General features: G+C 38.9%; 1 protein-coding gene across 3 annotated transcripts in view; it reads right to left on the bottom strand.

The window, feature by feature from the left end:
* DLGAP1 (DLG associated protein 1) overlaps window positions 1-25,791 on the bottom strand; it is a 430,938-nt gene that overhangs the window by 112,424 nt on the left and 292,723 nt on the right. For 2 of the 3 annotated variants that reach the window (XM_040588005.1, XM_040588007.1), the window contains one exon: window positions 15,817-16,031. In XM_040588005.1, coding sequence (XP_040443939.1) covers window positions 15,817-16,031 — 215 coding nt within the window. Of the gene's footprint in view, window positions 1-15,816; window positions 16,032-21,851; window positions 21,961-25,791 lie in introns of those variants that run through there. The other variant, XM_040588008.1, reaches the window with a different exon arrangement.

Here is a 25,791-nt window from a genome sequence, read left to right as displayed (position 1 = left end):
AACACCAGCATGTTTTTGCCTGCAGGTGGGATGTGTAGGGCTGCCTTCGAAGGTCTGCTCAGGGTCCTGACAATAAGATACGGATGTGCCAGGTAAGGGCCAATTGTCAACCCACCACACTTTGTCCTTCTGACTAAGTAGACTGGGGACGCTGCTAGGGAAAATTAAGCCAAACATTCCAGCTCTGCAACACCTTTACATTTTCTTGAACTCCTCACAAAGGGATGTGTTCTGTCTTTTTCAATGACATGAACATGCCTGAGCTACCCACTAGTGTATGGGCATGCACCGACACATCCAGGCAGATGGGGGAAGCACGAATGTCCTGTTCACTGTCCAAAAACAGTTCCCAGTATTTCACCATGACTAGACAAACTAAGCCACCTCGAATTCATAACTTTTTCTGTTTAGCATACATCAGAGATCAGCTATGATAATTACCTGGATTTGGTGTAATATACCGTGTGGAATCACAGAATGCAACAGAAGCAGGGTGGTCTTCTTTATGTGACTGCTACTGTGGAACATGTAATACAATGTACAGAAGGGACCGGGAAAGCTTGAGAAAACTGTACAGATGTGGACTTGAAAAACTGAAAGGCTGGTCATGTAACACAGTCACGGATATGTACACAGAGGCACCATGGATTACCAAGCAGGCAGGGAGCTGGAGGATGCTAGTGTGGAAAAAGTAAGTTCCCAGTAGCTGAACTAATGGGGTAATTCCTCGAGATGTTAATGAAGAGCTCCACATAGTCCAACTGGAGCCAGCCAGCCACTAGAGGGAGGAACAATCTAGTGCTGCCAACGATTGCTGTTCATTAGGCTTCTGTGCTTTACCTTTTCCTTAAAGCTCATCTTATGAGGCTTGCAAAATCTTTCCAGTTAAAGGAAAAAAACCTCGAGTTTTCACAGTTGGTGAAGAAAGCACACAAACACAGAGTTCAAGGACTCAAGAAACAAAACATAAAAAAGATGGTGCACATCCATTATATCTTACAATATATTCTGATTTTTACAGCGTTTGTGGACCTGATTTGCAATTAATTAGGATTCATAGGGTAATTTGCTTTCATAGCATTCAGCACATCATTACAAAAATGGTAGGATTTAAAGCTTTTTTATGTGTTTTTCATGAGTGAAAGTATTTTTCTTGGTGATTAGAAAGGGCAGGTCAGCACTGGGTCTGGAAAAAGAGTTTTCCTTCTGTACAGAAACTCACAACTTACTAAACACATTAACTTCCATATTCATTAAGAATAAAGCTATTTGAAAGTAGAAACCAAAGAGAAGCCCAACACAATAATACACTCTCTATGGCTGTATTACCAGTCTTGCTCCTTTCACTGCAGTAACTATGCTAAATATCCATCTATAGCAGGAAGGAAGCAATTTGGATATGTGAAGGCAGGTTTCTGTGTGTACAGCAATTCACTCACTACTTACTAACAGTAACTAACTAACAGATACTCAGTAACAGGAAAACGCTAAATAAAATTAGAAAGCTGTTTGTATCTGAAGATAAGCAAGAAATTAATTAGATAGGTAACTGCTAGATGTTTAGCAGGTCAAATCTTAGAGTTTTGCTGAAGGTCTATTGACGGGAAAGTCTGAGTTATGTTTTTTCCCTCAGCTTAGGCAAATTCTGCATAAATTAACAGGCCCAGTCCTGCTCTGGCAAACAGGAAAAAACCAAACTTAAACTCAGCAGAAGGAAACAGATCAATATCCTTCATAAAAAGATTGTAGAAAGCTCATGGATAATATCTGTTGTGAGTGCACTAAGAGCTTGGGACATAGGTAGAAAAACACTCCTCCACTTGTTCTTGTGGGTTTTGCTGTCCCCAGCAGCACCGTGCTCTTAGCGGGTGATTAGGCTGCCATCCGTGCGGCTGCCTGCCCCCTCCAGAGAAGAGAAATCAGGAGACAGTAACAGGAGACAAATGTTTCTCCAAGCCTTCCAAATGGCTTTTAACCAAGAAAATTCACGTTTTCCAGGAACAGGCTTGCACAGAGCGTACAGTGGGAACCCCCTCCACTCAAACCAGGCTGTGATTTTCAACGTGTGTGGTGTGCTTGCTTCTCTGTGTAGCACACACCATGGCAGCTCAGGCTCTGAGATATATTAAAAGATTTTTTCCTAGCTCTGAAGGCCTTCCCTATGGGCAGTAAAAAACCCAAACCAACCAAAAACATTTTAAGATTCCCTTCTGCTATAGTGTGAAGGGTAAGAAATACAAAGAAGATTTATAGAGAAGTGAGTGGGAAGCTGTGCGTTAGTGTACACAGGCAGGACGTAGAGGGAAGAGGAGAGGTAGGACTAGCTGAGGGGAAGGATGCCTATCTATCATTTACCCCCTGTGAAAGTATCTGAACCACCTCTAGGACACATGTTAGGAATGGGTGTGGGCTGCATGGTGGTAAGAGAGGGGGAGATGTGTCAACTTATGAGATCGTACCTATGCGTTTCAACAGACTCAGCAAAATGCAACATGAGTTATTGCTACTCCTAGGAATCACATGCTCCTCCTTTGGGCTTTCATACTTCATGGGGAGAGCAAATACGTACAGCAGGTGGAAAAAGCGAGGAGAGCATCCTGGAAGCAGGATGCACGTGGGAAGCACGGTTGAGAAGAATTGACCCTTCTATCCCTGGATGAGGTCTCTCCAGCCTCTGCAGCTGCAGAATGCAGTACAGGATAACGTATTGTACAGTACAGGGAAGTACAAGGACGACTTAACTTCTTCCCCATGCTGTGCCTCGCTGCTCACGCAGTGTGGTGCGGCTCTTCCCAGGCATCTCCGTGAGCACAAGGAAATGCTGCCGCCAACCTTGCTTCAGGAGTGCAGAAAGGAGTGAAGAGCAAGGGGGCAATGACTAACAGCGACTGTACTAGCATTTCTGCTGCCTCTTTCGAAGGCTACTTAATTGCTGCACTAACTGTAATGAAACAATGCTTGTGACATTCCGATGTGCAGGAGCCGGAGGCTCATTGATACCCACGGCTGGGAAGAGGCCAGGCAGGGAGCAGCAGTGGTGGGGCGCCTGGTACTCCTTCCCTGGCCTCTGCTCCCAGGGCCACATCCTACCTGCCGTGGGGGTGCAGCATGTAGATGTAGGGGCCAGAGTCTCCCACCACCCTGCTCCCTTCTGGCAGAAAAATGGGCACCACACTTGGGAGTTTTGCAATTTCTGTCCTTCATTTTAATTGCTGAACTGATCCTCCCCTTCCCTATGGGAACAAGGCAAGCCAGGCACTAGTTCCAGGTGCACCCTTCATGCTCTTTTTAGACCTGAGAAACACTGAGCAGCCAAATCATACCTTAGAGTGCTCCTGAACTATAATTAACCTTAGTGTGTCATTTTATGAAAGAGAAAGCTGTTAGATTTGCCTGAATTCAAAAGAACTTGAGAGAACAGTGGCAAGAAAATGTTTTTAACAAGCAGCTTGATTAATTCATGGCAGAGGTTATCATCCCATTGTGTTGGGTAGGAGGCTGGCATTTAAAACTTCGTGTCTACTTTGTCAGGGGGGAGAAAAAACTTCCATAGCTCAGATTTTAAACGTTACGCTTGAGACTTGTAAACAACCCACTGCAGAATCCAGTACTGAGGACCCAGATCCCAGTTGCACAGTATTCCCAAGGACTTTCAGAGAAACAGCCGACAACTATTTTTCTGCGCCTTATTCAAATGAAGTCTCATACCTTAGGGAAAAAAGCCCAGTGTTGATTTTGAGTTACAGTGCATACCTCCCCATGGAGCGAGACGCCCTCCCAGAAGGGTATCTCAGGCCTGTACTGGGGGCAGTGGGTAGCCCAGGGAGCAGGGCAGGGGATTTCCATTTATCTCAGGTCTAACCTGGATCAGATCTAAACTTCCCATTGTGGCTGACTTCAGTGCTGTTAATGAAAGAAACACCGAGGGAGTAATTGTGAAATATAAGATAGTACAATAAAACCTGTAAGATTAAACTCAGAAGCAAGATTTTACCTGATTTTGGCTACAATAAAGACTATTTCTATTTTTTCTTTCTAGAAATACAAATATTCTATTTATGAGATGGGATTAGATTAAAAAAATATTTATAATTGAATATATTGTAAAACAGACTTGCAAATAAGCATCAGGAAGTCCTAAAATCACTGTTTTAAGTATTATTTTACATGTCAATTTTATTTCACCCTCTTCTTTAAAAATATTTCTTCAAAATAAAGGTTCTTCCTCTCTATATAATTTTTTATTGTCTATTATGTACATCATTTAAAGGTGGTACATACAACACATAATCTGAAAACATATTCAAAAGATGGGGAATCTCTACAACATCAACAGCAAACTACAGCCCTGTTTTTAGAGACAGCTGTTCAGGTGATTCACTGTTTGCATGAACTTCAAATGATTTATTTTATTATTCTTTGGGCTGTTGCCCTTAAGGGAACTAGTTACATTAAATAACAAGCTACCATTATATGGACACACTGATTCTGAGAACAGGGGAAGGGAATATAGTCATAACACGCAATTTCAATAGAAAACGAGGGCTTGTCAGTCTTCTGCCAGAGGCAAAACACTTGGCCAGATACCGCAGTCATCACAGAGATATAACGGAACAGATTAACCTCTCTGGAGAAGGGACAATTAAAGCTGATAGGAAAAAGCCTCCTTGTTGTTTACGTGTGTTTGCAGAGCAATCCATGCACAAGGGCTGCCTGACCGCTGGTCGGTGGCATGAGCACCTGGGCTGCCATGCTGTGGTTGCGAGCCGCTGTGGCAGCTTCTGCCTGGAGAACTGGAGCAGTGAGCAAACCCAGCTGCCCAGGAAAGCACTCCAAAGACAGCTTGAAGCGTGGCTGAGTGCATCTAACTACTACGACGTATATGGGGGCAGCAATGGAGCACCAAAATGAAGGCAGGCACAGCCATTTTCCAACACAAGCTGCATGCCTCCCCGGTGAGAAAAGGATGCAAAGAGAAGGATCCATGAGTGCTAGCAATGGACCAGCTCTACTCAGGACTAGAAACTGTGGGATAAAAGAACTGTGAAAGACTCACAAGGATGATATTAGTAACAGGACTAGTGAAAAAGGTTAGTAATTAAATCACCGCTGATGAAAATCTTAGCAGGAGAGTGTATTAGGATCAGGGCTACAATAAATGAAAGCTGAAGAGAGTGCTACACGGTTATTATTTTCAAAGGTGTGAAATTAATTTAAAAAGAAAATAAAATAAGCAGTGGGGAGGTGGAAATATGGAAGTAGTTGATAGCCAGAAGGTCATTCTGTCACTGTGTGAAGGGATGAAGACTCTAGATGTGGTATTCTTTATGCAAATCTTGGCTTTTCTAATGGAAAAAAGGACGCTTAGCTAAGTACTGATGATTATTACTTAGAAATATTAAGGAATCACTTAAAAAAGAGAAAAAGAGAGAGAAGAGAAAGGGACAACAGAAATAGTGACATAGTGCTAACATTTGTTCCAGCCAGTCTAACATCTTACCTGAATAAGGCATCATTCACTCCCTCTCAATGCAAATTCGTTCATTATGGGTAAACAGCAGTTAACTTGTGCCCCAAATCAAATGATCTCAAAGTAGGGGGGGGGGGGGGGGGAGGGGGGAAAGTAATAGACAGAGAGTTACTGCTCTGCCAGAAATGACAATCTACCCAACAGTAAATGACTGAACAACTGCAGTGCCACAGCCTGACTCACCAGCATTTCAAACAAGTCTGAGCAACACATCTCTGCCAAATCCCTGTTGTCTCACAGCTCTTACAGCCACATGACTGAGATGAGTCCAACAGATCCTGCACCAGTCTGAAATCCATGGCTAGACATTTAGATTGGACCCTATTGACTAGACAGTGCCAATGTTTCTGAGATTTTCAACATCTTTGACTGCAACTTCACAAGGATGGTTGAATGACATGTTGGCTACATCCCACTAGAATAAGGAAAAAAGACCTTTTCAGAGTCAGAAATTGTGTCGTGTGTCGTCCCCCCCACCTCCCCTGAAATAAAAAATTCCAGCTTTTATAAATATAATTTCTATCACTGCTACAAACATAAATTTTATGAGATGAAGTCATGACTCAGTTGATGTCGTCATTGACACCATTTCACCCAAAGTGGTTGTAAGCTTACTGCATTATGCATGTATCCTTGGTTTTGAGATTTATGCAAAGTTCAGAAACAAATTATTTCTCTAAATATGATAAAAGCAAAGTAGCAGTTTTAAGTTTTGAAAAAAAGAGAGTAAAAGTAATAAATGAAGTAAAAACCTTTTTTCCGTTCTAGTACATTCTCCAGTCTTTGTTATGCAGACAGTAACAAATATTGATTATTACAAGAGAGAGTTTTAATGAATGTCTATATTATGCCTATTTTGGTGTGATGAAGTAATAACCGTGAACAGTTTTAGAACTAGTCCAAGGAGGTCTACCTTCTAAAGATGTTTTTCAAGGTTTCCTTTCAAGTGTAGAGTAATGAAGGCTTAGAACAGATTTGCAATAGCAATTGTCAGATGTAAAACTGGTGAGATTTATATACTAGTCCTGAAAGCTCCTGAGCTTGCCTTCAGCATGATACATCACTGTCACAGTGCAGAGCTGCACAGATGCAACCCAAGCATGGCTGCCACTCCAATGTCATTTAAATAAAGTGAAGGATTTGGGTGCTTTGATGTGGCTGCTGGCATTCGGGGATGACAAAAACAGAGCTTTCTGTGGTCGCTGGGCAGCAAAGCTGCTGGGCAGCTGGAGTGTAGCCTGGTCAGGTAGCACAGCCCTTTGGAAGGGAATGGGAAATTGCTGTGCAACTCCACTATAGATGCAACCACAGCAATCTCTTACAGAAAATCAGAACCTCAGCTGCTGCAGAGGTGCTTTCAACAAGAATATGTTTTTCACACCAGCATATAACACAAGCCGTGATCGTATGATAGTTCTCTATCTTTGTGGTGTATGATGAATAAGAAAGCAGGCACAATGTAAAAAAGTCTTTAAGAATTTTCCCTAATTTCTCCTCTCCTGAAAAGATTTATAACTTCATTAGGAGGAGAGGAGTTTTTAAAAAGTCAAGCCTCTTCAGGTGAACCTTCATTCACGTGTGTTACTGGGAGCAGAGTGTATTTGATGCTGCCCTACTTCAGCACCTTAGCTGCCAGGGGCCATACGCTTTCTTTGCTGCACCCTGCCCCTAACCTTCATCCCAGACTGCACCCAAGTCAGCAAAGAATTACCAAAATAAGTTGAAAATTACTCTATCTTAGCAGTAATACAAACACAAAAAAATAAAAGAAACAAATGACTGGGCATCAACATGACTTAGATATTAATAGTATCTTTTATTTGTGAGGGCAGCACAATTACTTTCACGTCTCTTTCTCTCACCCTAACATGGTGCAAATTAACAGAAGACCCCAAAGCATGTCTGCAACACTGATTGTCTTGTAATTTCACGTTGAAACTAAAACAAAATACATTATTTTATCTTTTTCTATTTTTAATCTAAAGGGGCCCCAGCACTTCACAGTGAAAGAATATTGCACTTCTAGCTGATCAGAACAGAAATTTATTATGAATAATTAACTTAATTATTGTCGCCTGCTTGCTTGTCTTGTTATGTTGGACATTAAGTACTCCAGACTGAATTTTGTGCAAATGCACATCTCATTCTATGCCTGTGAATTTTCTGCATGGCAGACTTAATACATCAGCTGAGCTCCCCTTAGCAGGCTAAACCAGACAGTACAGGATCACATACCGAGAGTCAAGCATGGTATGGCTGGCAGCAGTTGGAACATAATTTCAAAACGCTAGCAATGAAATAACATTTAAAATACATGCGGCACTGCTGTGGGTGGGATATCTATACTTACTATTCAACAGCAGGCCTTCAGGAATAATTTGGTCCTGATGAGAATTTTATTTTTATATTTAAAAATAAAGTTAAGGAAGTAAGAACAGTGGCAGTGAGTATATTCCATAGCCTGAGAAAGACAAAGAATCATAAAAGAGAGGTCTGGAGGGGTCTTCATGAGGTCATTTTGTCCCTCCTCCAACCCTAAAGCAGGATCAGCAATACCTAAATTTGTCCTGGCAGACATTTTCTACCCTTTTCTTGAAAATGTCCAGTGAAGCGATTTCTCTTGGCAATGCACTCCTGCGCCTAACTATCATTACCATTAGGAAAATTTTCCTAACATATAGCTTGTGTATGTCCTTGCACTCTAAGGCAGCATTTCTTCTCCTGTCCCCACTGGACATTATTAACTTCCTTTCTGAGGCAGCATTTTAAATAGGTGGGCAGAAGCAGGGCTAAAAATAAACAAGTCCAGTTTTGCATGCAAATACGCAGGTTGGCTGTGTAAAAGCTATACCCTGAAAGAGATGGCTGAAAACCACATCTTGGTTCAGTAATTATAATTGTGTTTCTTAAAGCAAGCCCTAGAAGTGACCATTTGAACCATAAAGTATAGTGATAGACCTTGCTTTTTAAAACAGACAATGGGGTGGACTTACACTCACCAAAATAATTTTCTCTAAAATATATAAATGTTTACAGGATTTAACTGAGAGAAGCTAAAAATTTACACTTCCATCTGTAGCTATGTGTAACATAAAGCTTAAAGCTGAGCCAGGTGACTAGATACAGGACAAGGACTTCCATTTCTGCAAGTAAGCCAATCATCTAAATGAAGTTGCAGCTTTTCTTTAACAGAAATATCTGCTCCAGTGTTGCCAAAAGATCACACTTTGACTAGCAAAGTTAAAGTATTTTTTTTTGGTTTTGGCTGATGTTTATTCTTAGGTTAGTTAATTTTAATTGATGTCCTCAGATTTCAACAAATAAAGGTAAAAGTACAAGCCAGGCAACAACTGTAGTGTAAGTCACAGATTACAACCAAATTCTGACTTCTTCTCTTAGAGAAACAGGAAATAACTTTATTTATACAAATGTGACATTACTGACATAACAGGGCACAGGGACATATGGAGCTAGGTGTAGACTGACAGAAAGGTAAGTTTCACAAGGGGATAAGCAACGTTTGCTAACAGTGAGACTGTAATAGCTAGGGCATCCCAGTTTCATTGCAAAATAAACTGGTGAGGATCATCACAGGAGGAGTGCCCATCCTACTTACATGCTATACAGCGAACTGTAGGAATGCCCTGTCTCCACAGAGGATCGTACAGTGAGATGAGCAGGTTCATTTCTGTGCTGTAAAGGTGTACATATCTTTGTGTGTGGGGACACAAAGCCCAGAAGAAATGCTGCCATGGGGCACAAGCTTTCTCACATGCCCATCAGTGATATTAAGCATTAACTGACTGATCATGCTATACGTATCTATCATCAGTGGAAAGTTGCAACTGTTCATTAAAAGCTCCAAGCTCAAAGTTCCTTCAATAAATCTATATCCTCTGCTCCTTAAATATCACGTACACAAAATAGATGCCAGCTGCCCTAAGGAAACCATTAGCTTCAGAGGTATACCCACCACTACCTCAAAATAAATATACTTTTTATTGCCTTGCCTTTCAAATTTTCTTCGGACTTACAAACTATTCATTGAACTTAATCATACCTGACACATGAGCCTGAAAAGTGAGAAACCTGTTTGAAGCTTCTCCCTAGCTTTCAAAGAAAAAAGAGAAGGAATTACGATAATATGAACAAAAAGCTAAGTAATAATATCATGCATCAGTGACTGCAGACTGGGAAAGTTACTGCCTAGGCCAACAATACTTCTAGAATACTATTCCTCTGGCTGCACGTCCAAACCTCATGGAGATGCTCCAGTCTCTTTCACATGAAAGCCAAAAAAACCCCCTCTTCAAGCAAACACACCTCAAGGAAAACAGAAATAATTCTTTCACTAGCTAAACACCTGATGAAAATGTAAGAGAAACATACTGTAAAACACTAATAAAAGATTAATTAGACTTATTCCTTTTGTACTAATTAGGAAGGTCATTGCTCCCTAACTGAAAGTCACTCAACAAGAAAGAAAATTAACAAGCTTCCCTGCATGTGTCTAAAAATACTCACTATAAGGAAGATGAGGTATTGCATCATGTTGTATGGTCCCTCTTCCTTCCCCCTACCCCTGATCTGGGCCAGTGAAGTTAATGAGACATTTTTATTAATTTTAGCAGAATGAGGACAACACCTCCATTTAAAAAAGCAGTATGCTTTTGTTTATATAACACCTTTTTCTGGGGATAATTTGAAACATGTTATAGTAATATAGAAATAGCCTAAGGTAAACAGGACCTCATTCCTAAGACCAAGACGGTTTTCATACCGTATTTCACACCATACTGTATGGTGAAATGCAGTGTAAGGACATCAGCTTCAGTTTGCTCAAATGCCACAACAACCTAGCCAATGTGTCGGGCTACAACTATCCTTACATCCCTTATCATTTCCCTCAGTGCAGACACTTCCCAAGAACAGCATTTGTGAAAAGCTGAAAACGTGGGAGAACCATCTCCAGAGTTTATATTGATCCATGATTTTCTGAGAGACTGTATATTTCAGTTTGAGAAGCCATGAAGATTTCTACATATGGAAATGCATGTGTTGCATCACTATAGGAAAACCAAAGCTATAATGACCTCCAGCTTTGCTCATAAGATTCAAAAACATCCTTGCCATGCAACATGCTGTGTCTTTAGTGTAAAAACCTTTTGGACCTTTGCTCATCCTTTCATACACGTTAGTCCACGTTTGAAAGGCATTATTCAATTTCACCGTTAATTCACTCTGTGCATACGATGCACTTTATCATCCCATCAGTCTATATGGATGTGCCCATGTGTGCATATCCCCTTCCTCCTGATTACCACAAATTGCCATCAGACAAAATTATTTGAGAGTATTATTTTTACAAGGGTAAAGGGATTTTCTATCTGAAACACCTTATACTATGTAACAATGGGGTGGCTAGATTTTTTTTTTTTTACAAGTAGTCCTAGCAGAGCTGGTCCTGCAACTCTATCAAGGTTTGATTTGTAATCTAGGTTGACCCTAGTTCGAATGCTTGTTCTCCAGGAGCTGATCTGATCCTTTCTCAGACAGGTGATGAACAGTTAGAATCCAGGATGTATAAATCAGATCTATCCATTTCTTCTTGCTTTTTCCACTGTTTTTAAGTTTGCTACCAGATTCTGCCTCTCAATTGAGCTTGATTATTTACTGTGGTTTTATAGGATGTTGAGAAAAATAGTGCAGAGGCTTTCAAGACAATTTTATCTTCAGAGTCCCATAAACATATAAGTGTAAAGTACTTACGCTATTTGTATTAGCACACAGAAAATAAGCCTGGATGTACACAAATAACATGCACATATTTTGAGATATAATTTTTGAAAGGTGTCTGATAAACTTTAAAGTTAGGAAGTGGTTGGTTTATTCTATTCTAAGTATCACTTATCTATGCAGTAAATCACAGGAATAGATGCAGCTATGGTGGAAGTTACACAGACAAATTCTTTACCATGGGATAAAAAGGAGAAATGCCTAATGTTTTTTGCTTATATGCTCACACATTCCTTTCATCATCAGTGGTGTAATTTGATGCCCATTAAAAAATGTTTGAGGTGTTTATAACTGTGTTTCTCCACGTCATAGATGACTGGAAAAACATGACGTTTCTATTAGAATATCTTGAAAATAAAAATTTGTTAAGAAAAAACTGATTTCTATTCTTCCTTCTCTCCTTTCTAAGCAGGTTCTACAAATGCATGTCCAAAGTATCAAGATCATTGAAACTGTCAATATACTGGTGATCAGAGTACAATTCATCTCAGAAAAAAGTTTGCATGATCAAATATTAATTCAAAGGAACAATTCTGCAACTGTATATAACCCAAAAAAACATGCAAAATGTCCACAAATACATTACCATTAAGTACTGTAATATTTTGGAGAAGAAAAAAAAAAGCAGCCGTGCAGAAGACTCAAGTGGCTGAAGTCGCTACAGTAGCAGCAATATTGAGTTAGGAAGCAGAATGTGAAGCTATGTTTTAAGTGGTGAGTGTTTGTACAGTAGAGTAGAGGAAGAGGGCCAGCAAAAGTAGGAAAACTATGGTAACAGGATCCCTCTCTTAGACGTCTTGTCCTCAACCAGAGTTTCCAGTCCCTCCCATATTCCTCATCTTTTAGCTCACTAGCTATTTTGCTCATTCAAGAGATCATAAGGGATGGATGCAGATCTTTCTTTGCCTTACTCAGCTACAGATCATCATAAGGTTTACTGGAACTTTGTGCCTTCCAGACTCCAGTCTCTCTAGCGAACTCGGTTAAAGCTGGCCAATGGATTCAAAAGTTACTGGGAGGTGGAGATGACAGGTTGGCATGTGGACGTTGTAATGGCATACTTTTTTTCCAATGAAAACCAGGCTAAGCATAACCAAGGTACATACAGGTAGTGAAGAAACATATCCTGATCTGAGCTCAGCTGTAGTAGAGTTATCTGTCGTCTGCACCTTCTTTAGAAGTTAGCTAACCAGTCCGTTTTCCATGTGCTTACAAGGGCAAGAGAAACTTTTGCCACTTTTCAGGAATGGGCAAGAAAATGTCACTTTTTTTCCAGCTGATCAGTTTATCTAGGCTGAAAGATTAAACACCAAGAGGATAGTGCCAACAAGACAGAGAGAAAAAGCTGCTTACTTCCTGGTAGGATAATGAGAGTGCTGCCGCGGAGGTGTGCATTTCAAGATCACAGCAAGCTGTGCTTTGTTCAGAATGGTACCACAGCATTTGACACGTGCTGTAACCACATGGATACCATGGCATGGGAGAAATATCGTAGGAGGGAGATTGTAAGGTATAGCAAGAAAAAAACCTCAGCAAACCCAGGAAAATAAATTTGTATTATGTAAACGAGACATGACACAGTTGTGCTGTTCAAAAGTTATTCCTTATATAAAAAGAAACATTGGTAATAATGAAAATCCTTTCTTAGAAGACGAGGTGCATGAGCAATCGTAGGTAGGTAGGTGGGAGGAACAGCGTGGGTCATGAGACCAATATTAGACTTCAAGTACTCGGAGAGGAAAAGTCCCACAAGATGAAAAATCCCTTCAAAACCAACAGTGAAAACAAAAGGGAACATGTTCTTAAGTTGTTTGCTCTGCCAAAGATGAAAGTGAAGCCAGCTAGAGACTGCATACAGAGAAAACAGAGAAAGAGAGTAGCAGAAGTGCAGAAGGTCCCTGACAATTACCACTGTAGAAGCACCGGTTTCACAAGGTGCCTTGTTCTTCACTAACAGAAAAAACATAATTAGAGGAGTGGAATACCATTCAGCATTAAGGTGTTAATAAAGTTCTGCTAGGTCAGCTAGAAAGTCCACTAGTGTCAGTAAAAGGCTGCCTGCTGACTAGAGGGGCTTTTGGCTCATTTCCACAATGCTCTATTCAGATGCAAATTGAACTCAAGTCAACAATAAGCCAAGGAAGTAACTTGTTATCACACACTACACAATTGCTTGATGACCTACATGCAGTGAGTCAGGGGCCCTAATTTAGTCTCTGACCAACACGTCAGCAAAACTCTATCACAACTCTTCGAGTAATCAGGGTAGCCCTGGGATGAACAAGCAATGTCATGGTCAAGGTCAAGTCACGCTACTAAGAAAGTATGAGGAAGTCTGCAAAAAAGACCCATCGTAACAGAAGACTTAAATTCCCAGCAAACACTTGGCTAGTTCTCACCTGCCTGCCTGCCCCCGCCCCCCCCCCCCCCCCCCCCCCCAGTTATCATGTTCAGCAGAAAGGAATAAAAGCAATGTGTAATTATGTATTATAGAATTTGTCTCTGAAAGTGGAAAGCTTTTCCAGGAAGACACATTTCTATAAAGTATCATCATAGATTAAAAGAAATAATTCAGCCAGTTTATGCTGAAAAGTCATTGAAAAAGAGAAGCCATTTCATATTTTGTCATCTTTTTTGTTTTACTACCATTTCCCATTTCCCCCTTCCTTCTACCCAGTGATTTACATCCTACTTCTGCATAGCTCCTAAGCTTACATGAATTTTAGAGTGCAGCTTAAAATTAAGCATACTCCTAAAAGCTTTCCTGAATAGGAAAGGTTTTAAAAACATGTGAAAAGACATATTTGACCAAGCATTTTGTTGAATTGCAATAATTTGAAAGCTAAACCTAAAAGCTTCTGCTGCCTAGCCCCTCTGATCTAACATCCTCTGTGGGTGAACAGTGACATGCAGGACTTTTTATTTTTAATAATTCCTTTTTCTTTTGCAAATCACATATCTACAGAGAACAGAAATGACCAAGAGCAAAGACACTCACTGTGATGCACTGTGCTTCACATTACATATATTACAAAACTATGTAACATATGTTTCTAAAGTCTCAAAAAGAATAAATTCTGTGCCTGTTAGTGTGTCCATGCATAAAGCATGGCTGTATGGAGTTTGTGGTGGTATGTAACATTTATGTTCACCTTGCAGAGATTGCAATAACTGATCTCAGAGGAGGGTTTTGGCTCAGACAAGGATGTGGTAAAGCCTGCTGGATGATGAGAGGAATCACTGGATCCCTTGAGTAAGTACCAGCTAGCTTACGAAAATCCCTGCAGAAAGAGACTGCTTTCTCCTTTGGACACTAATGGAAAGACAGAGCAGAAGCAGTTCCTGACTTCCCCAGAGACAAAGTCAGGCAGGTTTCTCTGGGGAGCTGCAATAAGCATGTTTTTTTCCTTCTGGTCTATTCATCACTGATGTCAAGAGCATGACATTCTTAACAAGGATCAAAAGCTTTTCTCTAAAATCTATTTCTCAGATAAGGTCTCTGGGAAAAAAAATGGGGTAGAGAAGAACAAGGAAGGAGAGGAAATTAATGAGGGAAATGCAGGAGGAATCTTTTGTCTCTAATCACAGATGGTAGAAGAGATGCAGCTCTTCTTTTTCCATTTTAAAGCTACAGCCTTAGGCAAGTTATACTAAAATTAGGTTATTTTTGGTTCATTGAACTATGATTCACTATTATAGCTACAAATTTTGCAGAAGACAGACAGAAACAATTGTTGATTTTAATCTACACTATTTTCTTTTCTGGATAGAATTTATTTTCTTGCTTTAGGGGCCCTCTCCATTTTGGAATAATTTAAAATAAAACACTAATACCAAAATTGTCCATTTGCGTAATTTTCATGAGAATCTGTGTGGTTCTTTTAAAAGGCACAGATAAAAGAAAACCACAAAGTGACATTTAAAAAAACATAAATTCATCATTCCTCCTGACTAAAGCTTTCATAAATGATTAAAAAATAATTCAGTTTTGGTTATATTTCTCCACAAAATACAGTGCAATTCTGAGTGAACAGGGAAACCCTGGATTTGTCTATTTTCAGATGGTTATTGTTCTTTTTAATTAAATGTCAGATGCTCTCTGATGAGTTGCAAAGACTAGCTTAGGGCTAGTTTCACATGTTGAGTATACATAAATATACAATTATGCAAAGCTTTTGCAGGCCAAAGCTATAATTCAGGAAAGTATTTAAAGAACAGACCTATAAAGAACAGAATACTCAACACTAACAGGTTGGAATACTTGGCAAATTCAAAGCGCAGGCAGTAGGGGTCCCTTTCCAGAATAACATGGAAATACATTCCCAAATCTACTGTTGTTCAGAAAAAAAACCCAACGCAAAATAATTATGACCAAACACACTTGTTTAAATACTTTCCTTAACTGGTGCCTAGAAGGCAGAACCCAATAGGAACAGAAACTGCATGTCTTAATGGAGCGGTCTGTATGATGTAGTAAAACATGGACTTACTTGAGGGTGGTGAGCTCTGTAAGGGATGGCTGGGTGGCCTTGAGATAGCTCTCTCTCCGTGCAGCAATCTTTGGAGATGGCTTTGGACTCGTATCTGAGTCTCCGCTGTCATCATCCCCCATGGCTTTGATGTAACTGCCACTACGCATTCGTCGGCAGGGAATCTCATCATCTTTCCCTCGTGGAGTGTATCCAGTCCATTCATCTTGAGGAACCTGAAGTGATAAAAACAATTCCCTTATTAGCATACCCTGAGGTAATTGCACAGCAATACTTGACCGTGCTAAGTCACAACAGAGCCGTAACTAAAACTCTCGTGGCCAAGAGCCCATCCTCAATCCAATTTGACTGTGGGTTGCTGTTTGCAGCAGCGGCCTGCTTCACCCCCTGCGTAGGCGCAAGAACCTCTGGGGCTGTTTGGTATTTTCCACTACTTATCTGGGAAGTTTCTAGCAAACATGCTGACATAGGAACCTCAGTTAGATCTAACACTGGGCTGGATAAATCTGGCTTTTTGGTGGTTTCTATTCAAAGTACTTACAAACCAGATCAGTGTGGTTTTGGTTCAGCTCAACATACTGAGCACCTCTGGGGAGGCACAAAACATGAAATACAAATCCCTATATCATAATCTTTTAAGACAGTGTGCATAGCTACAGTCACCAGGATGACTTTGGTTGAAGATACATTTCAGATTAGCGGAGCAAGGTACTAATCATCACAAGAGTAGGTTTGCAAGTATGAAATTCTACTGCTATCGCTTCTATAGCATAATTAGTGTGACTGAACACCTGCCAGCTTGCAGGGATCCTCCTTTTGAATTACGTTAGCCTGAGTGCCTGAGCCATACAACTCTTTATTCCCTTCTTCTTATTATTATTGATGTGCATTATTTCTCTTGATCTGAAGGAAGTGCTGTCCCTTCTTTGCACTGGAAGTCTGGAACACTCAGAACATGCAGCCATGGCATTTTGGAACATAGCAGAGGATAGTACAAGAGCATGGTGCTCTTGCCCACCCATCCTTTCCCTTTGTTCCTGGGGCTTCTGACCATTGTAAACCAACACTGTTCTCTTTCCTGTAACAGTAGAAACAACGTACAGTGCAGCAGAGTCCTTGAAGAAGTTGTCCTGAAGTTATTTTGCAGAAGCCCCATTTTTATAGTAAAAGTGAAACCACCAAAGGGCTTTTTAGTTAGGCATATTTTGTGTTAGATTTAAATAAATGTATGTGTGAATTTTTAGTTTGCTACTTTTCTGATTATTCTTAGTGAATCAACTCTACAAAGCAAGCTATAACTACAATGCTCAGAAACATAAGTCATATTAAACAAGAAGTTTCAATTTTGGGTTGCTAAAATTTGTCCTGCAGCTTACAAATATGAGCATCTACAGGATAATCACTGACTGTCTCTTTTCTATGGAAAGTTTGTTTTTCAACAACATCTAACTTCTGCTAAGTATCTTATGTATCCATTGCTTCCCAAACTTCAGCCAGAGCATTGACATGCTAGCTTGTTTAGACAACCAAAACGGAAATGTTGGACTGTTTGCTAACAGCTTAGCTATTGATTCCCACTACAAACATTATAAACATCAGAGGCTGTAAAGCCTTTCAAATGTTAATTTCAATGTAGGTTAAATTTTTATGGCAGTTTGTCAATCTATGTTGCTATAAACTGCAATCCAAATCCTACTTTGCTATACAAAGGAACAGAGATATTTCATGATCCTAAGTATTCATGGGCTTATTACTATTTATAATTAATTAACCAAACTATTCACAAGTCATGCCATTACTTTGTTTCCTGCTGATTTCAAAACCAAGACCATGCCAACTTCCTTCCTTTATTGACCCTTTTCCCACTACTGTCATCATGATTTAGGGCTTTCCTTGAACTTCCAGGCTCAAACAAGTCCGTCTTTCCTCTTGGGCTCAGTCTAAGCTCTTTTTGTTTTTGTCCCAGATCTCTTTTGGTCAAGCCTGGCCTTGACAAACTCACTTGGAGCACTGATATTTTCCTCAGAGGACTTAAGATTTAATCCTGGAAGTGTACTCTAATTTGTATCTTTATCAACATTTCTTCTTATGACTCAGTCTTCCTTCTCAGGGCTCAAACTTCCTTCTCAGTTGCCCCCCATTTTATTTAACCAATTATTTCCCTTGTGCCTTTTTAAAGTTAATTTCCATGTGTTCTTTAAATATCCTTCAGTTAATGACTCTGGTAACTCTACCTCTGTGAAACATTTAAAATCTTACCTTCCAGCAGCACACAAATTTTATCATTGATTTCTTTTTTTAAGAATTATTTTTAATTTTTAAATTTTTTTTTCTTTTTTTTTTTTCTTTTTGATATTTGCATGGGCTTCAAGAACTAAGTTCCTTAAGGCAAGAATATATTTCAAAGTCCAGTTTTCTTATTGAAAAATGTCACGCAGAATTGCACATCTATAGGAAGTAATTAAATAAATACATTTAAAACGACTTAAAACATCCTAAAGAATCATAAGACTCTGACTGAGAACTGAAGTTTTACAGACTGAGAGTACGAAGTACTAACAGAACCCACTGGAGGAACAGAATGGAATACATGATTCTGATATGTTTCCATGTTAAAAAAAAAAAAAAAAAAAAAAAAAAAAAAGCAAGCAAAAGCAATAGCAATGTTTCAATTCTGTGGCTACTAAGTTTATGCCTAGACCCCAGATCTGGAAAGTTGATGCTTTCCTTGTGTGTAAACATTTCTAAAATGCAAATGAAAGTTGGTAGTGGTTTCAAATTTGATTTTTGACATACAAAACTATGGAGCATTTTACACTCTTCTTCCAGACATGACAGACAGAGAATAATATTTTTTTTCAGATCTTATTCCTGCGTTGGTTCTAGGCCTATAGCATTATCAAACACAAAAAATACAATCTATATTCATACCACCTCTCACAGACATTTTGGAAACTACAGCTCATGCTTGTCAGCTGTAAAACCTTGACTTTTTAAACGACTCATGTACAAAAAAGAAGAACAGGCTTAGTAAAATCAAGCTCTGCTCATATTTTGGTGACATGCTTGGGCTTCAGTCAGAAGTTTAAAACCTGTAGTAGTGTATTTCCGATCTGTTTTCAGACAGATATTAGATATATAAGTCAGAGTATGTAAAGAATCTGTGAATTCTCAGAGGACATGCACTTTAATCTGTTTAACATTTCATACATTATACTTTAGTTAAAGATCTGTGTTTTTTCTCATTAAAATAAAATAGTGATTTAATATTTAATGAACTAAATAAAATATGGTAGTATAATGCTAAGCTTGGTGTCTTTAACTAAGAAAAAGTCAGGGGAGTAAAGTTACAATGCTCATACAGCACCCATAATTCAGGCAAGCTGAACACTTACAGTTTTATTAAATAATAGACATACTGTAAAATTTAACTTTATAGTTTATAGGTGCAATACAAATGATGAGATATAGTTGCTGTGGGCACCATAACTCTGGAATTCTTGAGTTCTGTTATCAATAACCCCAGACATAGGTACAATACTTTTAAACCCAAAGCTTCTTAAAATGGTTTAGATACAATAGGCCAAGCCGGTTGCAATGAATTTACCACAAAGCTTCCTATTCGCACATGTAAACACTGTGTATGTACCATGATGAGCTTTGAATGCATTGCTCTGGCCCCACAGTTTGTATGATGTGATCAGGAGGAAGTTTCCAGTCTGAGCTTCACTCACTCACCAAAGTGAGCAGCCACTAAAAAACAGCACGCTACCCTTTTAGTAGCTCTTTCACCTTTTAAAAACTCTGGTTGCAGAAAATGAAAGTTGAGCTGTCACATAGAGACCAGGGCCACAGCAGTCCCAGGGAGTGCCACAAACCCACCGGCTCATTTGTGTACTGGCAGCCACCTGTATGTGCAAAACCCAAGGGAATGATACAAATGCAACCCAAGTTCCATAACCATGTCATGGGTTTAAGGTTTACCTGTATGTGCCAAAGAGAAAAGGATGGCTATGGTTAGGAAAAACAACCAGATTTAGAGAACAGCCTAAAATAATCCAAGTATGCTTCTAATTTCAGTTAACACATTAAGGAAGTCAGAGTGTTTGTACAAACTATCTTGCCTGCCTAGACAAAGCTGCAGCAGAAGAATGTAATGGATATTTGATTAAAAAGCTATTTTAGTTAAATAGTTTGTCAGTTTTCTTGCAGACATTTAAGGCTGAGTGGTTTTTGGTTTTTTTTTTGTTTTGTTTTTTTTTCAGTAAGGTTTTGGTATTTGAGTGGGTATTAGGGAAAGACATTTCGGTCCAGATCCCCTTTATCTTATTTCAGTTTTTCAAGAGTTGAAAACCTTAATTTCAGAAGTTGGAGTAGGAGAAAACAGACATCATGTAACTGTTGGAGAACTTGCAGGGTAAAGAAATGCTTTAGAAGTAGATTTTTGCTTTGGCTATTAATGGTTGTAATACTTTTTATGAAAGGATCTCAGAGCACTGTGTATTACTTGAGCAGGAGAAACAGCCCTTAAAGCTCAGCTTTTCCATTCATTGTACCTATTTTGCTGTTTAGAAAACACAGGCAGAAAAATAATACTTTTGTGCCTATAGTCAAATACCTCAAGCAATACCTACTAAAAGAAGTGACCTCATTTTCAGAGTGCTTTCTTTGGTGCCTAAAAGGAATGGCTGTAACAGCTCATGCAGAAGATGCAATTTACTGTCACAATAAAGTGTTTCATATCAGCGAAAAAAGTAAAAGATATAGCCCTCTCAAAACTACACATTGTGAAAATAAAATGGATCACATTATTGCATGTTTCTATACATTCTGTTTCTATACATACTAAACTATGTACTAAACATTCTGTAGTGTGTTTCTTCTGTTGATCTGGAAAAATGCTGGGAAAAGTGTCTATGTGAACCTCCAGCTCTTTTATTTTTTTCAGTCAGGAGGTCTGCACAAATTTTCCCACAGGCTCTTCCTTTGTTTGAATGGCCAATGTTACGTCTCGCAAGGTCGCATACCACACTGCATGCAAGTGCATATGCACGGTATCTGCTGTGTTAGAGAATTAATAGCATTAAGATTGGCACACCTGAGATAAAGCTGTTTCATGCTTTTAAGAAAATAGTATTATCCAATTACCTTGGCAATATGATTTTTTTCAGTATCAGAATATCAAGCAGGAACATCACTTGCATGATTGTTTTTACTCATGAAAAAGGGGGAAGAACTAAACTGAGATCTAACAATGAACATAATTGTTTTTATTAAAATAGAACTATTATTCTTCACACTGTTGAAGTAATAGAGATCCTGGAAACATTTCATCCTGCAAATGATCTTTAAGTTCATGTACAATTGTTTCTTTGCAAACCTAAATATCAGAAGTGCACTTATAGAAAAAGCACAGTGAAACAGAATACCATTATTACTTGAAAATACATAGAAAATATTCAGCAAAGGCCTCTGAGCCAGGCAACATACTGCAACTTAAGACTTCAGCATACACCTAGAAATAAAATGTTTTTTACAAGTATGAAAGCTAAGCCTGACTATAGTTCCTTTCTTCTGATTAAATGGCAAATACAAGATTCTTTTGTAAACAGAACAGACTATACAGATAACATAATGCCACCAGCCAGCATCTTGCCTGGATTCAGCTTGATTTAGTGTATAGATTACCTGTCCTGATCATTAACTAAATGTATGTTGCTCTGGAGGTGTTCACACTTTGTCATTAGCCAGACTGGACTGACTGGTCAATTCCTTTAATGCATTTTTTGATATAAAGGAACTGCATTTTTCTAATAAATAGTCTAGGTCCCCAAATAAAGAAACTAAGCAAACAGGTTTACTGCCCCCTCGGTTTTCAAGCATTACTTTCAAAAGCTCACACATAGTGGCATGTGAAATAAACCCAGAATGTAAGGACAAAGCTAAAGAACACAGTTGTTATTCAATTTCTAAACAATAAAATGAGAATAACCAATTTCCTTCTTTTTTTTTCCCCCAAATTGTTATTAACTTACCTTACCAGATGAAATAGCAAACAGACTGTCTCTATAGCAAATTAAGTTCATTATTGATTTCTAGTTTGATTTGGTTTATTGCAGCTGAAATCATTAAAGCTTCTCCCTGTGCTTTGCCAAAGCAATGTGGATGACTATAGAAGTAAACACAAGGACTGGAAGGAGTGGCTAACCATCGCTCACAGCAATAGACTCGTAACTTTAGCTTTCTATTAGTATGCAAATACTTAATGAAGTGAAATCACACAACTGAAGAACAATGCTTAATGACTGCTCAGTGCAGATTTTCAAACCCATGCAATTTGGTTTCCTTAGCCAGTATTATGCCTCTTCTGTTGTGCTGTTAAGGAAGTTTCAATTGCCATCTTCCACTTATTAAGCCTATTCCTAGCACTCATGAATGTTGAATTAATAAGACCAATAAAGGTGAGTAGCATTTCATTCTATCAATGTGCATGCATTAAGAATCATTGAAGTATGCAAAAAACCCTGATGCCTTAGAAAGCTTAAAGAACAATATATAAGCCTCAAATGTTTTCAAAAAGGCAGATAGGAAGGTTGCTTCTATTTAGGACAAACAATATGCTCAGCCCCACCTGCTTTAGCTTACACTATTTCAGCAGTCAAGTTCTACCACAAATTCATTTAATTTAGCTGACTTATCTCCATAATTTTTACATGAAGAGCATTAGAAGTCAAGACGAAGACCCTGTCCAAGATAAAACATTACTTCCTCAATCCCAAGTGCCTACACCTTGCATCAAACCTGAACAAGCGGTGTGAATTGCAATCTTCATTCACATAACAGTAGTTTGGAAAGTCTTCTGAAACACGAATCCTCATAAAGTAAGTCATCAGACAAAAGTCTTCAAGCATCACTCCAGTTTATAGTTTTCATTCACCAGAAGGTACCTTGACCACTAGTTTGTCAATCTGCTTTACATCCTGTATCATGAAGAGGAATGTGTGTCTCCTACGTAAAACAACCACGTCTTGATTCCTGATAAATTTTCTCCTTCTGCTTTGTGCATAAAAATCCAACCAACCATGAAATGGGCCATGTAGATACAGTAATTCCAGCCAAAGGACTTGCAAGTTTGCCACCCACAAACACATTCTGCAGAAAGGAAGCCAGACAGCAACTACCACATCTGTTAGCTGAAGGAAATGTAGCTGAAGGTCATACAGCAGGACTCTTAGCCAGGACCTCAAGCTAAAACTGCTTCGGTGATACTCATGGATGATAGTCTCTCTGTAGCAGAGGGCAGACATTCATTCTCATCTTTCTCAATATCCTTGAAGCTTTCAGTATGCTTGGCTATAATGAGATACGACTCCTTGCCCAAGTAAAGATAACAGAATGACTGTTAACATAAATACCAAAGGACACTTTCAATGACTAGCAATGAATACATGTTCTTTCACTTCTAGATACCTTCTTCTGGTGAGGCAGGTCTCTTCCTAACCACTCCAGCACCTGCATACAGTGACTAGTTTGCACCAAATGCCAATACTGTTAAATGAGATGTCATTTTACCTTTCTTTCACTACACATGGCCACAAGTCTGCTATCGAGCAGCCAGCAGGAAACTGGCTTGCGGATGGAGAACATGTGGCAGAATCTGTATCCTTGGAAGAAAACAGATGTGGTGAGGATAGCATTTTGAGAAACAGCCCTTATGCTGTTTCTCTTGGCTGACTGTAACTGGATAATCTGGTGCTTTGCTAATGTGCTCTCGCAGGCAGCTGAACTGCCATCTCCAGCTGGCCGTTAGCTTCTGTCACATTTTAGTGAACAGTGGACAGACTTTACTGTAACTTCCACAATGCTTTCTTTTGGATTACAGCAATGAAATATACCTGTGTAAGAAGCTTTCCTTTCACTCTAAGAAAACCTTCTTGGTTTCAGAACATCATCATGTGTCTTCTCAGTGACTCCAAACTGTCACCTCTGCTCTACAGCAGTGTACCATTGGGTGTCAAATCAAATTTATGCTCTTGACTCTCATCTTCTGGGAACTGAACTGCTAGAGACCAGGAAATCTGAAAGATTTCCTAACTGATTAGCAGGCTGGGGTTATGTCAGTAACAAAAATTAGACAAAAACCTACTTGCATAAAAGACTCAGAGACAATTCAAAGTCTGTCTCTGGAAGCCCTGGCCATCAGAACTGTAGCAGTGCCTTATCCAACTGCATGGCACATTGTTCAGCCTTTGGTGAGGGAGATACTTACCCATCCAAAGTCCAAACAAGACAGTCCATTGCACAGGCTCAGGGTAAGAGGATGAAAGGACAAATGATACACAATAGGTTCATCTTCTTGTTACTTAATTCACTAGTGACAGAAGCTCAGCTGTGCAATAAGCACAGCACAAGAGCATTTGTGAGGCAGAACAGAAACTGTGGCCAGCCACCCCAGCTCAAACCACTCTTCTGGCACTGTCGTATCTCCCCACTCAAGACCTGTACTATAAATTCTATTATTGAAACAAAAAAAAGCAATAACTGGATGTAGGGGAAATATTCCTTATTTGCATTAGCTGAGGAAAACATCATTGATTAGTATTTTTTCCCCACCTGCTTTGCGTAGCTCCAGAATAAAAGTTTAGGATTTCAAGCTCAGATGCAGATTTAAATGATCCTCTTTGCTGGACTTGATTTGCCTTGATTTTTTTTTTAAAGTAGAAGTAATGTAAATAATAAGATTAGAACACTCCAGATATTTAAGGCTACAGAAAGGAGTCAGAACCAGGACTGAGTCAAATTGTATCCATGAAGGAACTGAAATAGATACCAAATGCCAGGTATTGTGTGCAGCCATAATTTTCATAAACATTTCTGACATAACAGTATACATAACATCGTGCCACCCAAGTATGTTGCTAGTTCCTATATATGGTATGCTAAGACACACAATGGGCAACCAGCTGCTAAAACTGTGTTTATTAATGGATGCGCTGTTAGAATGTAGGATGTTATCAGCATGAACTAACAGCAATACAAGTTAATCTAGAAAAAATAAGATCAGTGCCAGTATATTCAATACTGAGAAGTTACAGAATGGTGATAAAACTGAAGGATATAAAAGTATCACCTAAGGAACATGGACAGATAAAATGTGAAGTACTGACATTGCTGTAGAACAGCTCTCTTAGTACTTAGGTGGCCCCCATTACTGCATTACTCAGACACCAAAGGTCAGTCCAGCTTTTAATTAAATGAATGAGAACACAGCAGCTGTTAAGGTGAAATATGTGGCAAGATCATTCTCGCAAACTCAGCTGACATTTTTTTTTTAAGGTAAATTAAAGAACTGCAAAGATGAGAAGGACAGCTATACTGAAATACTCTCCCACAAATTTGTCTTAATATGGCAAAGATATCTTGGGTAGGTTAGCAGGTAGGCTAAATAACCAAGCTATATGTTCAATAGAATTATTTGTTATGAATTTATTTGTAAATAAGCTATTTTGTGCTTTATTTATATTTTCCAAGTGCCAGTGCAAAAAAATATCTAACTTTATTCATTTTTCATATTACCCATCTCACAATTTAAAAACTGAAATAAATCAGATTTCTGTGAATTATTTTTTCGTTTTGTTATTGTTAGAAGTTATTTTATTTTAAAATTCATGAACATTTAAGAATTTCCAAATGTTCTCATGATTATTCCATTACCTGGAAGGTGGCCTAGAATACATTACAACATTTGACATTTTATTTCACAGTCATTTGAATTGTTTCACTAGCTTTACTGAGAAGTATGTTTTATGTGAGCTTAGTAAAAAAAGTATGAAACCTATACCTCAAACACGTTGTAGTACTGACTGGAAAACTGAGGGGAAATAATATATGCTTCATTGATTTTCAATCTATAATGGAATAAGAGAGAAACAGACAGATCTTCAGATATATGGAAAATGGAAGATCAATATTAAT

Source organism: Falco naumanni, chromosome 3, assembly GCF_017639655.2.
Source record: "Falco naumanni isolate bFalNau1 chromosome 3, bFalNau1.pat, whole genome shotgun sequence".
NCBI lineage: Eukaryota > Metazoa > Chordata > Aves > Falconiformes > Falconidae > Falco > Falco naumanni.
Note: the sequence above shows the minus strand (reverse complement) of the source record. Positions and strands in the feature narration are given on the sequence as shown.